This window comes from Camelina sativa, chromosome 9, assembly GCF_030686135.1.
Source record: "Camelina sativa cultivar CO46 ecotype springtype chromosome 9, ASM3068613v1".
In the NCBI taxonomy this organism is placed as follows: Eukaryota; Viridiplantae; Streptophyta; class Magnoliopsida; order Brassicales; family Brassicaceae; genus Camelina; species Camelina sativa.
Window position 1 is genome coordinate 30798323 of NC_141888.1, and position 20156 is coordinate 30818478.

Genomic DNA, 20156 nt, shown 5'->3' on the forward strand with positions numbered 1-20156 from the left:
CGTAAGTCGTAAGTCGTAACGTAACTAGACCTACTCAGAGGTCGTGACCGAAGGTTTTGACTTCTCTTAATATTATGTTTGTTTCGGTCAACTTTAATTAAATACATGAATCATAGATCAAATTCGTAGATATAAACTTAAAAACGACAAACTAAAATAGAAACTTGTTAAATGTCATTATTATGATTGGTCTGAAAATGGACAAAAAGTGACTTTTTCATGTCCAAATACGTATTTCTTATCACGTTTGGTTGTAATGTGTATTTTGGCTTAACTTAATACATTCATTTTTGTTCCTCCTTGTTTCTTCTTCGTTTCCTTAAAACCCTTTCAGAAGCCCTGGAGAGAAAATTCTAAGGGATGGGATTAACGAATTGTTCCCAGGAGGAGCTGATGAGTCGAATCGTTGACTCTATCAAAGAAATTTCTGGGTTTTCGTCTTCGAGGGGTTTCATTGGGAGGATCCAAGGCGATCTTGTTCGTAGGATCACGCTTCTCAGCCCTTTCTTCGAGGAATTGATTGACGTCAATGTGGAATTGAAGGATGATCAAATTCCAGGGTTCAAGGTTATGAGCATCGCTCTTGATTCAAGTCTTGAGCTTTTTCGATCGGTCAATGGAGGAAGCAAGCTTTTTCAGGTTACCCACTCGTTACTTTGCTCTCTTCTTTAAGGCTTCATTATATGTAACTCTTTTGGCAAAGTTAGCAAATTTTCCTCTATTGTGAGGGTTTAAAGATTTTGGTGTTTAGGGTTTTTGCTGTTTGTCTTTGTTTTTCTATACTTGTTTCTTTGGTTTTGAGATGAACCGAGATTCGCATTGAGTCTGCCATAACAGGGAAGGATCAAAGTTTTTTCATTTTTGGATCGTTCAAGGTGAAAGTCATATTGTATTGTTTTGTGGCAAATTATGTTTTTAGATTCACTAGCAATTTCTCTTATGTATTTTGATGTTCTGCAAAGATATGTTATTGTAGTTGTCATTGCTTTGGTGTCAATGATTTATGCAGAATTGTGATTTGTTTATTCTATGTGAGCTCACTACTGTCTCTATAGCTCCAAGAATTCACCTTTAATCAAAAAAGTTGAGACCCTTTTTTCCATGTTCTCTCTGCTGGCAGGTCTTCGACAGGGGTTCTGTTGTGCAGAAGTTTCGTGATATGACAGTGGAGATAGAAGCAGCGTTAAGTCAGATTCCTTATGATAAGATTGATGTATCGGAGGAGGTCAGAGAACAGGTATTTCCCAAGGGATATGGTCTTTGTGGTTTGAAAACAAATACTTTCTTTCTTTCTGTTTGTTAAATCTATTTGCTCTCTGAATTTGTAGGTAGAGCTTCTGCATTCTCAGTTCAAGAGAGCAAAAGAAAGAGGGGATGAGTCTGATGTACAGCTTAGCCATGATCTAGCCATTGTAGAGAATGTGATGGATCCTGACCCTAAAATCCTCAAAAGACTATCACAGGAACTCCAACTCAGTACCATTGATGAGCTGAAGAAAGAATCGCATGCAATACATGAATATTTTCTTTCATATGATGGGGGTCCTGATGACTATTTCCAAAGGATGTCCTCACTTCTTAAAAAGCTAGTAGACTGTGCAACAATGGAAAGTTCAGAACCTGATACATCCACTGGCAACCGAATCATTTCGAGGCATCGTTCTCCTGTTATACCAGAGTATTTTCGTTGTCCGATATCACTTGAATTGATGAAAGATCCTGTTATCGTCTCCACTGGCCAGGTCTGGTTTTGCAAGTTCCTTGTGCATTGTAGTGAATTTCGTTATGACACTTGTGTGTTTGTTGTTGTTATAGCTGATTTTTTTTACCTTGTAGACATATGAAAGATCATCCATTCAGAAGTGGCTTGATGCTGGTCATAAAACCTGTCCGAAATCTCAGGAGACACTTTTGCATGCTGGATTAACACCTAATTACGTGTTAAAGAGTCTTATTGCTCTGTGGTGTGAAAGCAACGGCATTGAGTTACCGCAAAATCAAGGGAGCTGCAGAACCACAAAACTAGGAGGAGGAAGCAGCTCTTCAGATTGTGATCGAGCGTTTGTCCTTTCCTTGTTAGATAAATTGGACAACGGTACTACGGAACAGCAAAGAGCTGCAGCTGGAGAATTACGGTTACTAGCCAAGAGGAACGTGGATAACAGAGTTTGTATCGCTGAAGCTGGAGCCATACCATACCTTGTAGATCTTCTATCCTCACCAGATCCTCGGACACAAGAACATTCTGTGACGGCTCTTCTCAATCTTTCTATAAATGAAGGGAACAAAGGAGCCATCGTTGATGCAGGAGCCATAACGGATATAGTAGAAGTGCTTAGAAACGGAAGCATGGAGGCTAGAGAGAACGCTGCTGCAACCCTTTTCAGTTTATCTGTTATAGATGAAAACAAAGTGGCAATAGGTGCTGCTGGAGCTATCCAAGCCCTTATAAGCTTGCTTGAGGAAGGAACCCGAAGAGGCAAAAAAGATGCTGCAACAGCAATTTTCAATTTATGCATATACCAGGGCAACAAATCAAGGGCGGTTAAAGGTGGTATCGTTGATCCTCTGACCAGATTACTGAAAGATGCAGGTGGCGGAATGGTGGATGAGGCTCTAGCCATACTGGCTATTCTTTCGACAAACCAAGAAGGGAAAACAGCGATAGCTGAAGCAGATTCGATCCCGGTGTTGGTTGATATTATCAGGACAGGGTCACCGAGGAACCGGGAAAATGCTGCAGCAATACTTTGGTATCTATGTATTGGGAATATGGAGAGGCTAAATGTAGCAAGAGAGGTTGGTGCAAATATTGCCTTGAAGGAACTTACTGAGAATGGAACTGATAGAGCAAAGAGGAAAGCTGCGAGCTTGTTGGAGCTCATTCAGCAAATCGAAGGTGTTGTAGTATCTACTGTTCCATGAAAGCCTCGCTCTTGTGGAATGCTGTTGTTTGTTTCAGTGTAGGGTATGTGTATAGGTAACTTTGGATTGAGTCTGACAAAGTAATCTTATGTAATGACGTTATGTGTAATTATTGACTCAAATTTGTGTATAACTTTATTTGATATTTATAAACAAACCTATTTTTCATCGCGTTTGTTTTCAAGTATTATTCAGTCCATTTTATCAAGTTTGGTATCGTTTTTTTACACATCTAATACAAAACAAATGTTTGTCCATTTAATTATGAAAGATGTATCAAGAAAACATCATTGAATTTGTACAAGAAGATCATTGTTGTATCTCACTCCAAAAAGATAAACTGGAATACTCTACAACATTCGAATAATGTTCAGTCGGCAACCAAAATGATCCAGAAGACATACAAAAAAAAAAAAAAATCAACAACACACACAAGCTCAAAAGAGAAAAAGATGAAACATACTCTGTTATGAAATCAGCCTAGTTTTTCCATGAATGTTTCTATCAATGTTGCGCCATTGACGATTTTTGTTGTAGCAATTATCAAATCATAAGCCATTCCTTCCTGAAAATTAATTATGCAGACACGAGATTGGAGGATTCAGCTGACAAAACGAGTTACCTTTTAATAATGAGCTCTTGACATATGCATATTACCTTCGAGGCGAGATACCGTAGAGCAGAGATCTCAGCAAATGTTACACCTCCAATGAAGACAACAAGAACGATTGAGCGTCTTCCATCAACAACCCTATGATGATGTCACATAAAACCCCTCACCATCAAAACAGTTCAATGTTTTAACGTTTTGAAGAAACTACATTTGTAGCAGCAAAATTTTTACCCATTTGAAGCTCCATGCAATGAATCAACTGATGGACTACTTGGGAATCCACTCTGCACAGAGAAGGTACATAGTGATATATTTGCTATCGACAAGTAGTCGAAAAGAGAAGATATAATAGCATAACAAATATGGAAGCCTTTTCATTTTATTTCTCTAAATTGGGTAAAGGAGGAACTGTACTGACTCTTTTAGTTTCCAAATGTGGTCCTGGCAACAGTTTCAAAATGTCTTCCATAGGGCGCCTGTAAGGTAGATTGAGTCATCACATAAACCACTTTCTTTCAACATTTATCTATTTTGGATTAGTAAAAGCTCTCTTACGGGAAAAGAAAAAAAAGGTTTCTCAAGTTCCGGCAGTTTTTATTTTGCTTCATGTAATTTTCTTATTTAGGAAAGCGAAAGTGTTACTTTAACCGGCTACAAAGGTAAAAGTTTCGGATAGAATGCAAGAACATACTAACCATCCAGAATGAATAGCTTGTTGGATAAGACGAATGCTAAGAGGAGCATATCCAGAATAGACATAAGCGATATCATCATGCCTGCACAAGAAATTTGTTTTCCTCACAACTCAACATGATATAAGCACTTCACTTCATGACTAATAAAACTTGGTGCAAGGCCTAGCAAATCAGATCTATGCAGACACAAAATGAAAGCAAAAATGTACCATATGAAAAAAGCATGATCCCATTACCCACAAACAAGGAAAACTGATACAAATGCTATGAAAAGTGAATATTCAGTCAATGGTAATGTTAGATCATGATCATCATGCATTAGAAGAAGAGAGCCAATGCTGTCGTTAGATGCATTATAGATTACGAGGGGTATCTTCAAATATAGGAGTCGAAATAGAGCTTTCGAGTTTGCATATTTCTGGACTAGACATCTGAACCTACTTCATAAGCTTAATTCCATTAACAAAATCAATGAAGTATATCATGTATTCAGTAGGAGAGAGCATAACGCAAAAGAAAATTACCTTGACGTATCAGTGTCTTCAACTATAAGTTTCAGTGTACGTTTCACTGTCAGCCAGTTGCTTTTAAATTCCTGTAGGAACCAAACGAAGGTACAACGAGCCATTAGAATGTCAAGCTTACCTAACCATAGAGTAAAAGTAATTAACTCAATTCTAAACGGAAGCCAAAGAATAACCAAACCTGCTTCTTCAACAATCCTGCTTTTTCCAAGTTGTTCAATGTGACCACATGCTCAAATCCATAGCTGTGGAGTAGTTCCGTTCTGGAAGTTGAGACCCAAAGACAAGATTTGATTAAAAAAAAAGATAATTGAAATATACAATACAGAAGGACTGATGGAAGCTTAACTTGCCTTATATAATCAAATTGCTTTTTAGGTAGCCCTGAGTTTGTAACAGAAAATAGAACTAATAGACGTAAGACATTAGTGAGAGGCTCTTGTTTATGGATCATCTCTTCTATGTACTCAAAGCATCTGCATATAAAAACTAGAGAGTTAAATAATAATCAATCATATCATAATGTCATCAAAGTAAAATGTTATTTCACATCCCTTGTATTAAAGAGTCATGAAATCTCCTTGAATGAAAGTTTTAAATACAATTGAAGTGTTTCCTTAAGAAGAAACTTACATGTCATAACTTTCTGCCTCAACAAGTGTTTGTTCCATATCAAGTTGCGAAAGAAATGATTGCTTAGATGTGAACGTCGTCAGGTGCTGGGCAAGATGTATGTGCCTCTGGGAACCATAACCAATTAGGTTAAAGTGAAACTAATTGTGGTCTGAACGTCTGTGAGATAATAGAAAAGGAAGCAAGTAACGTAAAGAAAACAAGACAATACTTACTGACATCTCTGGTAATGAGTTGAGCTTCTTAACAAAGTCCTTTAGCTCAGAAACTGTCTGGGTCTGTGCAGTGAAAAAAAACATACCTCATTCAAAATCTGGGTCTAACTACTAAACCAAGGGGGGAAGTGTATGAATAGACTGATCAATAGTTCTCTTAAGGCATAAACTAATAATGTGCCTTAGAGGACTCCTGATTGATGGCTAAGAAATTAGAAAACAAATATGTATGTACCATAACTTCAACCATGAAACAAGACTACTAAAGGAAGAGAGAAAAACGTACAGAATTAATTTCAGTGTAGTCCTCCTTCATGGTTGTTGCTTTCTGACGTAAAACCTGCAATCATACTGCGTCTGGAAGATGAGGAAATAGAATCACATGTCATAAAGAATGAAAGCCAAAAGGCCAAAGGTCAACCTGTACAACGACTTCAAAGTTGAGATCTCTCGTCTCCTTGAACAACTTATCACTGTAAAATTAAGCATCCAAGAGATAAAGTTAACACTTAAACGTTCCGTACAACTGGACGTGTTGGCTAGTAAACAAATTTTCGTGTTTAGGTCAACATTCATAAATTCACTCCACACAAAGTTCTGGAATGAAATAGACAGATACGCAACAGATAGCTTGGGAAGTCTAATCTAGCTATCAGTTTAGAAAGATCTTTTGTGTGCATCCAATCCAAGAAATTCATTTTATGCATCATATTCTCTCACAAATCATTAGTAAAGTAAAACAAAAAGAGCCCCACTTGTCTCACACGATTGGATGAATCTATATATGAGCTAAGCAACTAACCTTGAATTAAGGGGAACTTTCATCTTTTTCCCCTCCTGCTGAACACCCATCACAGATGAGTCAACTTCGACAGCTCCATTACTGATATGCAAAAACTTCAAAGAAACGTAGGAGTCAGCTAACATAAAACCCAATCGACCAACATAATTCAAATCCAAATTTTGTATTTTTGTTAGTAATTATTGCACGCCAATGTAACCAAATAGTTCTACACCACCGTTTTACCTTCCCCCAATTCGGGAAAAATACAAAAAACTCAGCAGGATAATGACAAAGCCCGGAGGAATTAATTTGGCTCTCACACTTGTGTAAAACTTTATTATGAGACGAGTAACCAAAAACAATCAATATAACTGAAATTACTAGTAATACTATGATACATAAAGTCAGAATCACTCCCTCAAGAGACTAAAAAAGTGCACTGCGGAAAAAATCTACTCAATCTACTTCTAGTCAAAACTGCTGTGTACAGTTTTTGTGACCTTACCTCGTCTATCAGTCCCTCATAAGTTAACTGGGAGCACATAGGAGTAACCATGTCAACCTGAAATAGAAAAATAGAAAAGTAAAATTTGAAACTGATAGCGCCATGTAAATACATCGTTTACAAGTATGCATTATAAAGGCATCAGCCAGTCCGAATAAGTGGGATTGTAACAAATATCTCTGCCTCTTAACCTTTCTATGCAGATTTCCAAATCCAGTGTTTGCGTCATAGCAAATAATTTTCCAATGTTAACACCACACAGGGCTCTTTAAAATTCAATTCTTGACGGACATCTTTGGGTTTTAGGATTTAAAATAACAGGAATACACATAATAATCTTACCTCTCTATCCAATAGAATGAGAGTATCCACTTCAGGCCTTCCCACCTAATATAGAACAAACATCATTCAGAATAGTGGAAAATGGAAACCAAAACATCTTCTACAAATATAGGATAGACGAGTCACTAAATATTATAACAATCAAACTGTAACAGGCAAACTTTACATCATTCGAATTGACAGGTTCCTCCACTTGCATGCGGTTTAGTATATCTGCAACACGAACTGACGCTTTGCCCTTTGCCCTCACTTTCGATATAACTCCAAAAGAAAACTATGAGTAAGAGTTACTCATGAGTTAGTATTGTGTGGATCCTAATGTAGAGAACAATGAAAGAATCAAACCTCAAGCTCATGTATGGCTTTTGCAACATGCCAAAGTGAGCTAACATCCCCATCCACAAGGCAGTCCTATCATTCAAAAACCATAGAACAAGATAAATAGGAAACCTTTAATTTTAAGGCCTCAAGGAAAAGGGCACATAAAGTTATAAGTAAGAGCTGGACCCTTGAGAGTTCTACACACTTTTTCAGAGAGATCAAGCTCAAATGAAATCACATCCTCATCTAGTGGAACCATATACAGAGGAAACTCCTTCACAGTAACCAGGTTATGAACTTTCTCCTGCTCTAGAATCTGAAAATAGCAGAATACAGCAGTTATCATCCATTATTCAAAAGGTGGTAAAACAAGCAAACTAAAGCAGACATTGTATAACAAGATGACCATAACCACATACCTTCTCACAGGCAACTGACCTACGAGGGACAAAGTAAACGTAGTAGTCTCTCTGAATCGCTTTTGAAATATCACTCTGAATGTGAGAAGCTATGAATTTCATAAAACTGAGTTGAGAGCGAACAAGATAAACAACTTTTGTGCATTCAGTCTGAACTGGTTCCGCAGAAAGATGCCGTAACTCCAAACCAAGTTCCTATAAAGCAAGATAAAAATTCAGACCAACACTAATGTTAAAACCAAACTCAACCTATAAAAGATTTTCCTTTTCTCGACATTTCATTTTTACAAATTACCTTGAGGGTAGACGTCTGGATGATCAATGAGAAGGAACCACTGAGCTTTGGATCAATAACTAGACACTTGGTTCCACGAATCTACAATCAAAGGCACCAAACAGAAAAGAACAAAAAAAAAGTCTTGAGGAATTTGTAAATCATCTCCCAAGTTCATTCTCAATCATACGACATTGGTCCAGTAGTTTCATCCCAAAGAGAAGAGTTTAGAGTACAAGTGTGAGACAAAGACGTCTTTTTTTCTTATTTCACATTCTCAATAGAGAGATATGTTTGATCAAATAGGTGAATTTTATTGTTCCCCAAAGGAAGAAAAAAAACTAAAATTGACAATTCTCAGCGACCCCTTTTGGAATCATATGAAAAGAGAATAACGAGGCTTACGTCTTTGAGTAAGTTTACGAGCTCCTTCTGAGACTTGTCCCTGAATTTAAAGAACATATATGAGAGAGGAGAAGAAGAAACGATCAAATCGAACATTGAATTACGATGATTGACTCACCTAATGGATTTGAGATTGAGAGGAGCATTTTCCAAGTTAGGGATCTGCGCCATTGAGACGATGATCAAGAGATGATTTGATCGACCTTTCTCTGTTTCTCCTGCACCGCCGTGTTAAGTCCACCGCTGTGGAAGAACACGGTAGAGATGATAATTACAAATCACTAAATGGGCCTCATTCTATATTAATAGGCTTTCTAGATGGGCCATGATGTTAACATTCAATTATAAAAGTTTCGTAACTATGGAATCTGGTATCAGTATGCAAAAACAGTCTGGTAAAATATATTTTGCTCATAAATCCAATCTCTAAAGCATATCTATGTTATGAACATCATGATCTTGATGTGTAATTTTGTGTCTCAGACCTCAAGATCAACGTTACATCCGAGACAAACAACATCAAGATCAACATCTGAGACAAGGAACATCTCTTGATTTGAGTCCAAAAACACATGAGACAAGGAACATCTCTTGATCGTGTCAAAGAAGAACATAAACTCTAAAACTCTATTGATAAAGAACATAATAAACTCATACAACTGATCTTTTCGAACTACTGATTGCAACACAAAATTACAATAAACATCTCTTGATCGTTTCAAAGTAGATAAACTCCATAAAACTAAATTTATTTAGCTTGACAACAGGTCATTAAGTAGCTTGTTCTTTAAAGCCAGTTCTAAATCACTAAGTGGCTGTGTTTTTGTAAGGAGAGTGTCAAGCAATTTATGCTTACTAAGCTTCTCTTCCATCTGAAACTCCAACAGAGACTTATCTTCTCCTGTTGCTTCACCATCCTCTCCATGGCTTCTTCGTAGTGGTGGGGGGTGGGAGCTTGAAGACAGTGCAGAACCCTTCTCACACTTTCTTCTCTTTTTAGCAATTGCAGTCGTTTTAGTATATGAAGATGAACACCATTTAGGAGCATGTCGAAGCTCTCTCCAAGCATGCTCCATGTTGAACTTCACCTTGTGATCATTCAAGTAAATTTCGTGTGCCAGCTTGATAACGTCATTCTCATTCTGGGGGGCACTTGATGATTTCTGACTAGTTTTTGTTGTTGCAACAGCAGCCTCATAGGATCCAACAAAGTTGAAAACTGCATCACTAATCTTCCTCCACCTCTGCCTATAATGACTGGGCTCTCTCTTTTCCTGACTAGCAAGCTTCGGACTTGATGCACAATAAGATGCAATGCGTCTCCAAAAGGCTCTCTCTATTGGATCCTTGTTCGTGTTTAGCCACGCACTGACCAGCACAACATCATCAGTCGATGACCATTTCCTTCTTGTTCTACGCTCATATTCCTCACTTAGTTCAATACTTGGTGAAAAACTCTCATAAAAATTGGTGGGTTCATCAAGGCTGTGTTGACTATCTAAGAGCTCCATACATAAACCCTAAAGACTAGATTCCTAGTTTCTCTGTGTTAAAAAGGAGAAAGGGAAGAGAAATTATTGAAGGGTTACCCAGAAGCGCCCAGCCCTCCAACCATCGGATTCTCGCGAATTGAAGCTTTGAAGCTTCTGCGAATCGCTCGATCTCGATCTCTCCAAAATGCTTTTACTTTTATTGATTTTTCAAGATTGTCATGTTCTTGAAATTTTTGATTCTTCTGCCCTAATTTAGTCAATCGGAATTATCGAAACATGGAAATATCGATCCAAACCAAACCAAACCAAAAAATTAATATGAACAAATCGCAAACCAAACTGTAATGAAGAACACGGTGGAGATGATAATTACAATCACTAAATGGGCCTCATTCTGTATAAATGGGCTTCATATATAGGCCATAATGTTAAAATTCAGTCACAAGATGCATAAACTATGGAACTTTTGGTATCAGTGTGCAAACAGAATGGTGAAATATTTTGCTCGTAAATCCAATCTCTAAGCATATCCATATTAACTTGCATATTATGATGTTACGATGATGATGTTAACATTTTTAAAGATGAGATTGTTGTTTTCCTATGAAAAAAATTGTAAATCACAAAGATGATGATGATGATATTTCACCTTACTCAACATCAACATGGTCTGTTTTTTCTTTTTTGTTTGTTGCATTAAAGAAATAAGGATTGTACAGTACGTACCAACATGATAGCAAGAAGACGATAGGGAATATGTAGCTGGTACAAATATGTCACTCATCACAGGTGTCAAAGTATGGAGTTTATGTAAGTTGAAGCCGACCAGACCACGGTTATCAATATTTTATGCCACTGTTTTAATGATTGTTATGTTGTCCTAAAGGGACAAAAAAAATTGGTTCAGGGGTTGTTGATACCGTAGATGCCCCATATTAATTCAATTGTTTCTAGTAGTCAATCGGAATACCAAACCAAACCAAACCAAACCAAAAAATTAATCTGAAGAATGGCAAACAAAACCAAACCGGGTTAACGTCAACCCACTGACCCACGAACGCGGGAACCCATTTTCGTCGCAGTCGTCGTCGTGCTTCCCTCTTTCTCTTCTTCCACCTCCCCCACGAAATTTTCAAATTACATTCTTTGAATCAATCTCTTACCTCTCTCTCTCTCTCTCTCTCGCTCTCTTTTGTCTCCTACTCTCTCTCTCTCTCTCTCTACTGTTCTCGTTGCCCTTTCGTGCTTACCATCTAGTAATGACTTCTTCATATTCTTCCTCCGCCGTCAGATCGTCGGCGAAACACGCGGCGGAGAGGATTCAGCAGCATTTGCCTCCAAACAGCAATCACTCTGTATCTCTCTCTTCTTCTTCATTGAATTTGCCTTCTAGAACCTCTATCATCGCTCCCGGAGTAGCTCACTCTTCTCGCCCTAAAGATCGACCCTCCGCTTCTTCCTCCGTCTCCAACGCTTCATCCGTCTCCGCCTCTTCTCCTTCTACACGCCGCTCTGGTACTCCCATCCGCAGATCTCAGTCTAAAGACTTCGACGACGACAATGGTCTGTGTTCCTTTCCCTTCTCTTCTCTTCTTCCTATTCACTTTTGGTGTATCTGTACGATTATACAATAATTGAAAGATTGAGTTTTTTTTTTCTTCATTTGCTTAAAGTATTTGACTTTTTGCTCTAGTGTAATGCTACAGTCAATTTGGAGATTTTAATTCGAATTGGGGCTTCGGTTTTTGGGTTTTAACAAACTTTGGTTTAATCCTTTTGAATTGGTATTGATATGTTAAAGTTTCATACTTTGTCTTCAGATCCTGGGAGGGTTAGAGTTTCTGTAAGAGTTCGACCTCGAAATGGAGAGGAGCTTGTCTCGGATGCTGACTTTGCGGATCTTGTTGAGTTACAACCAGAAGTGAGTTTGTATGATGGTATATGATATAGTATAAGTTGATATCAAGGTAGTTTTAAGTTCCTTAGAAAGTGTTTGTTTTTGTGTGTGTGTGTGTGTATGCAGATAAAGCGGCTTAAGTTGAGGAAAAACAACTGGAATTCTGAGTCTTATAAATTTGACGAAGTGTTTACAGATACAGCTTCGCAAAAGCGTGTCTATGAAGGAGTTGCAAAACCTGTCGTTGAGGTTGGAGACTATATATATGATGTAGAGTTTATTGAGATATTGAGGATATATGTTTTTTTCATTATCGATATTTACTACTTTGGGATTTGCAGGGTGTTCTGAGTGGATACAATGGTACTATTATGGCTTACGGTCAGACTGGTACTGGTAAAACTTACACGGTAGGAAAAATTGGTAAAGATGATGCAGCTGAGCGTGGTATTATGGTTAGAGCTCTAGAAGATATACTTCAGAACGCATCTTCTGCTTCTGTTTCCGTGGAGATCTCTTATTTGCAGGTGTGACAACACTGCACATCTTCTCCTTGTTTCCATGTAGTGTATTACTACAATGCTTAGATGCTGGTCTTGTTTGTTGAATATTCATAGATAGAAGATGGAAACCTTGTGAATTTTGATTTTTGATATGGTTCTAGAGATAATATAAGATCTGTTCTTAGTTTTTATCTTTTCTTCTTGTACCTCACAGTTATATATGGAAACGATACAAGATCTTCTTGCACCTGAGAAAAGCAACATTTCAATCAATGAGGATGCAAAGACTGGGGAAGTATCAGTACCAGGCGCTACAGTAGTCAACATTCAAGATTTAGACCATTTCTTGCAGGTTTTACAAGTCGGCGAGACAAACCGCCATGCAGCTAATACAAAGATGAATACAGAATCCTCACGTAGTCATGCAATTCTTACGGTGTGCTTTCTCATAATATTTGGACTATATGGTTTCTTGTTCAGTAACAGAATCCATGTGTTGTATCTGCTGAGTGCTGACTAATGAAATGTATCTTCTTTGCAGGTTTACGTTAGGCAGGCTGTGAATGAAAAGACCGAAAAGGCAAAACCTGAATCTTTGGGAGATAAAGGCATTCCTAGAGTTAGAAAGAGCAAACTCCTAATTGTGGATCTTGCTGGTTCAGAAAGAATCAATAAATCTGGTTTGAACTCCTTCACTTTATATATAACCATTCATGTTGAATATCAAGTAGTTTATGCTGAGTTATTTCTTGTTTTTTTGAAGGCACTGATGGCCACTTGATTGAAGAGGCAAAATTCATTAATCTTTCACTGACATCCCTGGGAAAATGTATAAATGCATTAGCTGAAGGCAGTTCTCATATACCAACAAGAGATTCTAAGCTAACAAGGCTTCTTCGTGATTCTTTTGGGGGTTAGTTTACCAAAACTTTCTTAGCCTATCTACATACAGAACTCATAAGCGTGACTTACTTCTGTGTGTATACATTTGTTCTATATCTACCTAGTTACTCTCGCGTCTGTTACATAAGCCCTGATATGGTTTTTTGTTTCTTAACGAATAGGCTCAGCGAGGACTTCACTTATCATAACAATTGGGCCATCAGCACGGTATCATGCAGAAACCACTAGCACAATCATGTTCGGACAAAGGGTAAGTTTTCATGTTTCTCTTATTTTTTCTCTGCAGAATCTTTAGTTTCTGACATCTAAATAAAACCATAAACGAGAAAGACATTATATCTTTCAAAGAATTTTATAGTGGCCATGTCTACCTTTACAGGCTATGAAAATAGTAAACATGGTCAAGCTTAAAGAAGAATTCGATTATGAAAGTTTGTGTCGGAAGCTTGAGACTCAGGTGGACCATCTTACTGCAGAAGTTGAAAGACAAAACAAACTAAGAAACAGTGAGAAACACGAGTTGGAAAAAAGATTGAGAGAATGTGAAAACTCTTCCGCTGAGGCAGAAAAAAATACTGTTACAAGGTCCAAGGTATTTCTCTCTTCGATTGATTGGCTACTCTTAGTTTACTTAGAGTAATTGATATTCAATAATCTTCCAGTTTCTTGATATGATGCCTATTTCCCTATGATATTCTATATCTGGTGTTTATATTGTGGGGGTTGAATCTGACTTACAGTTCCTGGAGAAGGAAAACGCTCGCTTGGAGCTGTGCATGAAAGAACTTTTGAAGGAATTGCAACTGCAGAAAGATCAGTGTGATCTAATGCATGACAAAGCGATACAACTAGAGATGAAACTGAAAAATACCAAGGTACACTGTCTCTCATATATTGTTAGTAGTTTCCCGGTAACTACTTACAAAATATTTTTGGGTTCAATACCTCTCTCTTATTGTCTTTGTTAACTACTTGCGGAAGTTCTTGGATGTTTTCTTAAAGACCTATCATCAAATACAAAATGTATTTACCAAATCAGATTTGTATACATTTGAGCTGTGGGCTCTGACAGTGTCTTTTTAATTGTTAGTAGCAGCAACAGCTGGAAAATTCAGCATATGAGGCAAAACTTGCAGATGCCAGTCAAGTATATGAGAAAAAGATTGCAAAGTTGGTTCAGCGTGTTGAGGATGAACAAGCTCGGTCAACTAATGCGGAGCAACAATTGGATGAAATGAAAAACATTTTGAGTAAACAGCAGAAGTCTATTCATGTTAGTTAACATGACACCTTTTCAGCTGCCTTATAAATGCATTAGTTCTCCACTCAAACTGAATGGTATTTTTTGGTGTCAATAGGAACAAGAGAGGGGCAACTATCAATATCAAAAGGAACTTGCGGAAACCACTTACACATATGAATCTAAAATTGCAGAGCTGCAGAAGAAATTAGAAGATGAAGATGCTCGGTCTAACGCTGCAGAAGAGCAACTTAGACAGATGAAAAGGCTTATAAGCGATCGCCAAGTTCTATCACAGGTTAGGCTTGTACCTTATTTTTTTAACTGGATCTCAATAAGCATATGATACTTTCAGCTTTATGTTTCAGATGAGTGTGACAAAAGGTCAATGTATTTATTATTTTTCTTTTCAAATATTGAAGATGAACATTTTTTACCTTAATTATTTATGCTTCAGCTCTTGCAGAGTTCTCTGTCTTCAATTATTTTTTCACTTGGTTTTGGGTTCAGGAAAATGAAGAGACGAACAAACTCAAGCTAAAGCTAGAAGAACTTTCACAAATGTATGAATCTACAGTAGATGAACTCCAGACAGTGAAATTAGACTACGATGATCTTCTCCAACAAAAGGTGTGACGCTTAATTGTCTGCTTTTACTGTTGTTCAGATTGGTCATATTCAAAATCCAACTGTTCCTTTTTTGCTGATGAATATGTCTAAGTGTACATCAAATTTGTGTTGCATAGGAAAAACTTGGTGAAGAGGTTCGGGATATGAAGGAAAGGCTCCTTTTGGAAGAAAAGCAGAGAAAGCAATTGGAGAGTGAGCTTTCCAAACTAAAGAAGAATCTAAGGGAAAGTGAAAATGTTGTTGAGGTGAATTACAACAAGCTTGTTACACCTTTTTCACATGTATACACTTCATGGTCTTGCTAAGTCCCATTTCATTCCACAGGAAAAGCGACATATGAAGGAAGATCTTTCAAAAGTGTCATCGGAATCTGGAGCTCTAACGGGCTCACAGAGATCACAAGGGTTAAAGAAATCACTATCTGGTCAGAGAGCTACCATGGCGAGGCTTTGTGAAGAAGGTAGAAAATTTTCGCATGGATTGAGCTTTTCCGTTTCATTGTGGGAGAATCCAGTTAACACCATCTCTACTTTGATTTCAGTCGGAATTCAGAAGATATTACAACTCATTAAGTCTGAGGACTTGGAAGTTCAAATTCAAGCTGTAAAAGTGGTGGCTAATCTAGCCGCTGAAGGTGCACCTCAAATTTTTACTTCCATCTGCTATTACAAATGGATTCTCAATTGTTGAGAAATTGATTTCTAATACACTGGCACTTTTCCTTGACAAATGGATTCTCTTTGTTTGTCACAGCACCTAATTGACTTGCATCATGTGTATGTATGTGTGTAGAGGCTAATCAGGTGAAGATTGTGGAGGAAGGGGGTGTAGAAGCTTTGCTTATGCTAGTCCAGTCATCTCAAAATTCAACAATTCTTAGGGTGGCTTCTGGTGCAATTGCTAATTTGGCAATGAACGGTGAGCACTTTCTCTTGCCAGTCGCAGTGCTGTTATGATATTATTGTTCATAAACCAGTTTGACTTACTAATGAGTAGCAGAGCTAATCCATACGTATAGTGGTCCCCTTGTGGTTGTGTCATTTCTTTACAAAGCTTGTTTGCTTGAGTGTTTATCTTTAAGTTGCAGTACACGGTTCTTAGTGCCATGGCTTTTCCCTGTCGTCAAGTTATTAAATTTGGAATGGAAACGATGTGATTTGTTTATTTACATGTTTGCATTGGTTTATTAACGACAGAGAAGAGTCAAGATCTAATAATGAATAAAGGAGGTGCTCAACTCCTAGCAAAGATGGTGACTAAAACAGATGATCCACAGACTCTAAGAATGGTAGCTGGTGCACTTGCCAATTTATGCGGGAACGGTGAGTACAAGATTATATATAGTGGTTATGATGACTTCCAGTTTTAAAACGTATTTATTCATCTGCATCATTGCATGTATTTCACAGTATAACATATGCAAAAGCAAAGATAATGGAAGATGTTATGTGTACATATCTAACTCTATATACTGTCGTGTTTTGCACAAACAGAGAAGTTTCTTAAACTGCTGAAAGAAGAGGAAGGCATCAAAGGACTACTCACGATGGCACAATCTGGAAACATAGATATCATTGCTCAAGTGGCAAGAGGGATGGCAAATTTTGCAAAGTGTGAAACTCGAGAAATTATGCAAGGTGTGTAGTCATATTTGCCTCACAAATTGCACACCTGAGTCATTCGCTATAGTACTTAAAGAGGATGTTATGTGTTACAGGGCGTAGAAAAGGTCGTTCTCTTCTCTTGGAAGAGGGTGCTCTTGAATGGTTGACTTCAAACTCACATATTGAGTCAGCATCAACACAACGTCACATTGAGCTTGCGCTTTGCCATTTAGCTCAAAATGGTAAGACTCACTATGCCATTCTGATATCTAGAAGAGCCCAGTTCTTTATCAAAATGTTGGAACATATAACTAATACATGTATCTCCTTCATTTCGATGCAGAGGAAAATGCGAATGACTTCAAAAGGACAGGAAGCGTGACAGAGATTGTAAGAATATCTGTGGAGTCGAGTAGAGATGATATTCGCAGTTTAGCAAAGAAGATACTCAAAACAAACCCTTACTTCTCAAGCTGAAGAAGAGATGGAAGAAAAGACATGTACATAACAGAACTGGCGAGTTGTACAGATTCTTAGCTGAGTCTGTGAGAATGTCATTAGATTGACTTTGTGATTGGGATGACATATATATGGACGACAACGACAATCAAGGAGAGACAGCTAAGATTCTTACAATAGGAATGTTAGTTTGTAAGAACTGATTTGATGCTGTATACTGTCTCCGTTGGATGTGGAATCCATCCATTGCTAATTTTTGTGAACAGTTTTCATGATTTTTCCATGCATCATATGTGTAACGAGACTCCTTTGGTGTGAACAATTCTCCAATGTAAGATTGATACACCGATGAGACTCAACTCTAATTGAATCTCTGCTTACTATTACTACGTTTTACTTTGCTGAAACGTAATCAAAATCTTATTTGGGAATCCATTTTGCAATCATTGTTCCTTCTCAACCCTTTTAAACAATCATATAAATGTTAAAGATGGACTGTGTGAGTGATCACAGTCTTCTTCTCATGAGATATGGATATAAAAAATAGAGATAGTTCTTCAGATCATATCTGTATATGTTTTCACAACACCTAAAGATTTAAGTTCAAATGAATCAATCCTTCTTTGTTCTTTGTCAATCTAGTTCCTGGCTTTGTTAGATTCTTCTAATCGTATAGGCCTTCATCGTACCAAATATCGACCAGAAAGTCCACCATCTCCTACATAAAGATCAAATGCGAGATTTAGATATCAAGAATGATTTTAGCTTCTTTAATTTTGTAACTCAGGTAGAAACTGGGGTTAAACTAAGCTTACAGGTAAAGGAATCGACTCAGAGAAAGGTTCATGAGTTGAGAGAAGATCTTCATATGTAGTAGACCAGCTGCAATATATAGATTCAAGATCGTGTTAGAAAACATTACTTTTACTGATCATTATTAGAGTATCATTCTTCTGATTCTTTGACAATGCAAAAAAGATTGTCACATGAACTTGAAGTTGGATGAAACAAACAAATAATACCTTATAATCTGATCCTTAGCAGTGTGTTTTCTTTGTCGGGATTGATCTCCCACCCATTTTTCCCTGTTCTCTTGCCACACCTTTGCACCTGTGATCAAGAAAGATGCTTATAGATGGTGCTCAAGAACATACATAAAATTAAATTTACAGAACCAACAAGTTGGAATAATCTCTGTTGGTTACGTGTTAAATGTACCATGATTCACAAGTAATGTAAGATTGTTTTCGGAGTTCGTATTCACCGAGGTTTTCTCTTCTTTGACTAATTTTGAAAGCTCAAGAGTAGGTTTGTTATCGTTGGACAGACAATTTGCAGTATAAAGCTCCATTCTTATTCAATCGTATGATCATTCCATAAACCAGATTTTATACCAACCAATTCACATCCACATACACAAAAACATCAAAGGTTTCCACACAAGCTGCTATAAGAAACAAACAATAAAACAATTAAAAACCCCCATTTCACAAAAAAAACATGAAACTGTTACAAGAAAAGGTGTCGGTTTAGTTTACCTCATTGACATCTTCATCAACCAGCTTATGGAAAACCCTAGAGAAGATTCAAGAAAACAAAAAAACAAACAACACATTATGAAAGAAAGATCCAAATCATATACACCAAACTCATTGCAAAAGAAAAAAAAAAAAGAGATCTTCCTTTTTAACACATTGCGTTATTACCTAATCTTTTATCTATATAAGGCAACAAACTAAAAAAAAACAGAGATTTTTCAAAAACAGAACTTGTTCTATATTATTGGGATTCAAACAATGGCATTTCTGGTGAAGTATATATATTTAAAGATCCAAAACAAAGAGATCAGAAGCATTTCAAGATCCAAATCTTTTTATAAGGAGAAACCAACCAATTCATGACAGAAAGAGAAAGTTTATTACATAAGAAAGAAGAAAAAAAACAGAGGATAGAGATTTAATTACCTTAATGGGGAAGTATCAGCAGAAAAATTGGTGGAGGGATTGAAACTGAATTTTTTGTTTTCCTTTAGGCTTTATATGTAAAGGAAAATAATTTAGATCTTGAGTCAAAAATAGATTTAAAAAAATAATAATAATTAAAGAGTAAAAAAACATATTTGGTAATAGATAGATACACAACTATCCAGATCTAACTTTGGGTCAATGAGACAGAAAACAATTGAGCATGACCCACGCAGCTCAAGTTTCTATCTCAATCTTACGTGGATGTGATTAGGAAGATAGCTCCATTCTTTTCTTATATTTTGGCAGACAAGTTTGAAACCTTTTGTCACATGTGTTATCAATCTAAAGTTTTCTTTAATCATTCTTTTGACATTTGGATAAATTCTTATTTGATAGTTAAATTGAAAACTCACCTAATAATAGAATGATAATCCTTATATGAATTCTAATCTTTAAATCATTAATGTAGTATTGATTGTTTCCTCAAGTTCTAAGTCAAATATAATCAACCATTTAATGTTAAAGATAAAGATGATCATTTGTATTCATTATTACTTTATGGTTGAGATAAAAGAGAAAAACAAATTCCAAACCTCTGTTTAGAAAGCAATACTATACTGTAATTTGTAGGTGAAGATTAGTATATTAAAACTCAAATGTATATTAGGTTATAATACATGTGTCTTGTGTGGTTCTATATCCATTTATCTAAAGTTGACTTGATATAAACAAATAACAAATTATTAGTCATGAGCTCAACTATGTTTCTTCTGTAATAGTATGTGAATGTGATTTACTGAAGCTC

At 36.8% G+C, this 20156-nt stretch overlaps 5 protein-coding genes across 11 annotated transcripts; 2 read left to right on the forward strand and 3 right to left on the reverse strand.

The window, feature by feature from the left end:
• The first annotated feature begins 166 nt into the window (after window positions 1–166).
• Window positions 167–3093, forward strand: LOC104712091 (U-box domain-containing protein 14). The gene is made up of 4 exons (XM_087464676.1): window positions 167–639; window positions 1121–1237; window positions 1329–1742; window positions 1837–3093. The coding sequence occupies exons 1-4, from the start codon at window positions 361–363 to the stop codon at window positions 2923–2925; spliced, it is 1899 nt and encodes a 632-aa protein (XP_087320802.1). The 5' UTR covers window positions 167–360; the 3' UTR covers window positions 2926–3093.
• Window positions 3094–3161: 68 nt separating this feature from the next.
• Window positions 3162–8930, reverse strand: LOC104712092 (vacuolar protein-sorting-associated protein 33 homolog). Of its 2 annotated transcripts, none has more exons than XR_015565964.1 (22): window positions 8774–8930; window positions 8656–8695; window positions 8272–8352; window positions 7977–8171; window positions 7763–7873; window positions 7582–7647; window positions 7403–7510; window positions 7237–7281; window positions 6895–6951; window positions 6408–6502; window positions 6027–6078; window positions 5892–5956; window positions 5606–5668; window positions 5391–5497; window positions 5111–5233; window positions 4939–5020; window positions 4758–4828; window positions 4234–4314; window positions 3957–4014; window positions 3770–3822; window positions 3583–3676; window positions 3162–3490 (listed from the first exon to the last, which is right to left on the reverse strand). XR_015565964.1 is itself a non-coding variant. In XM_010428908.3 (22 exons), the coding sequence occupies exons 1-22, from the start codon at window positions 8824–8826 to the stop codon at window positions 3401–3403; spliced, it is 1779 nt and encodes a 592-aa protein (XP_010427210.1). In that variant the 5' UTR covers window positions 8827–8930; the 3' UTR covers window positions 3162–3400. The 2 variants fall into 2 exon arrangements, 1 of the variants encoding a protein (XP_010427210.1); XM_010428908.3 differs by having other exon boundaries at window positions 5892–5945.
• A 477-nt stretch (window positions 8931–9407) lies between these two features.
• On the reverse strand, window positions 9408–10166 carry LOC147939007 (glutathione S-transferase T2-like). Its single transcript, XM_087465835.1, has one exon. It carries the CDS (start codon window positions 10164–10166, stop codon window positions 9408–9410), a length of 759 nt encoding a protein of 252 aa, XP_087321961.1.
• Window positions 10167–11094: 928 nt separating this feature from the next.
• Window positions 11095–17815, forward strand: LOC104712094 (kinesin-like protein KIN-UC). 3 transcript variants are annotated; one of them, XM_010428910.3, is made up of 21 exons: window positions 11095–11711; window positions 11969–12069; window positions 12172–12294; window positions 12387–12572; window positions 12763–12984; window positions 13090–13228; window positions 13312–13461; window positions 13613–13701; window positions 13831–14043; window positions 14192–14326; window positions 14545–14724; window positions 14810–14989; window positions 15202–15321; window positions 15438–15566; window positions 15646–15781; window positions 15863–15955; window positions 16114–16239; window positions 16518–16643; window positions 16815–16958; window positions 17039–17167; window positions 17269–17815. In XM_010428910.3, the coding sequence occupies exons 1-21, from the start codon at window positions 11408–11410 to the stop codon at window positions 17400–17402; spliced, it is 3159 nt and encodes a 1052-aa protein (XP_010427212.2). In that variant the 5' UTR covers window positions 11095–11407; the 3' UTR covers window positions 17403–17815. The 3 variants fall into 3 exon arrangements, 2 of the variants coding, with proteins under 2 accessions (XP_010427212.2, XP_087323508.1); XR_015567039.1 differs by having other exon boundaries at window positions 11216–11711; window positions 14542–14724; XM_087467382.1 differs by having other exon boundaries at window positions 11235–11711; window positions 14548–14724.
• LOC104712097 (uncharacterized) lies at window positions 17782–19616 on the reverse strand. 4 transcript variants are annotated; one of them, XM_010428913.3, is made up of 6 exons: window positions 19349–19616; window positions 18923–18959; window positions 18603–18828; window positions 18407–18494; window positions 18200–18266; window positions 17782–18102 (listed from the first exon to the last, which is right to left on the reverse strand). In XM_010428913.3, exons 3-6 carry the CDS (start codon window positions 18733–18735, stop codon window positions 18049–18051), a joined length of 342 nt encoding a protein of 113 aa, XP_010427215.1. In that variant the 5' UTR covers window positions 18736–18828; window positions 18923–18959; window positions 19349–19616; the 3' UTR covers window positions 17782–18048. The 4 variants fall into 4 exon arrangements, with proteins under 4 accessions (XP_010427215.1, XP_010427216.1, XP_087323515.1 ...); XM_010428914.3 differs by having other exon boundaries at window positions 18603–18831; window positions 19349–19556; XM_087467389.1 differs by lacking the exon at window positions 19349–19616 and adding an exon at window positions 19091–19231.
• Window positions 19617–20156: the final 540 nt, after the last annotated feature.

Coding starts and splice junctions, on each gene's coding strand:
- LOC104712092 (XM_010428908.3), bottom strand. CDS start 8,826: ATGGCGCAGATCCCTAACTTGGAAAATGCTCCTCTCAATCTCAAATCC. Junction 4,829..4,938: donor CAGGATTGTTGAAGAAGCAG/GTTTGGTTATTC, acceptor TGGTTCCTACAG/GAATTTAAAAGCAACTGGCT. Junction 4,315..4,757: donor GAAGACACTGATACGTCAAG/GTAATTTTCTTT, acceptor TTTCTTGTGCAG/GCATGATGATATCGCTTATG.
- LOC147939007 (XM_087465835.1), bottom strand. CDS start 10,166: ATGGAGCTCTTAGATAGTCAACACAGCCTTGATGAACCCACCAATTTT.
- LOC104712094 (XM_010428910.3), top strand. CDS start 11,408: ATGACTTCTTCATATTCTTCCTCCGCCGTCAGATCGTCGGCGAAACAC. Junction 12,985..13,089: donor GTAGTCATGCAATTCTTACG/GTGTGCTTTCTC, acceptor TCTTCTTTGCAG/GTTTACGTTAGGCAGGCTGT. Junction 14,327..14,544: donor TGAAACTGAAAAATACCAAG/GTACACTGTCTC, acceptor AATTGTTAGTAG/CAGCAACAGCTGGAAAATTC.
- LOC104712091 (XM_087464676.1), top strand. CDS start 361: ATGGGATTAACGAATTGTTCCCAGGAGGAGCTGATGAGTCGAATCGTT. Junction 640..1,120: donor GAGGAAGCAAGCTTTTTCAG/GTTACCCACTCG, acceptor CTCTGCTGGCAG/GTCTTCGACAGGGGTTCTGT. Junction 1,238..1,328: donor CGGAGGAGGTCAGAGAACAG/GTATTTCCCAAG, acceptor CTGAATTTGTAG/GTAGAGCTTCTGCATTCTCA.
- LOC104712097 (XM_010428913.3), bottom strand. CDS start 18,735: ATGGAGCTTTATACTGCAAATTGTCTGTCCAACGATAACAAACCTACT. Junction 18,267..18,406: donor GCTAAGGATCAGATTATAAG/GTATTATTTGTT, acceptor TATATATTGCAG/CTGGTCTACTACATATGAAG. Junction 18,103..18,199: donor CTGAGTCGATTCCTTTACCT/GTAAGCTTAGTT, acceptor ATCTTTATGTAG/GAGATGGTGGACTTTCTGGT.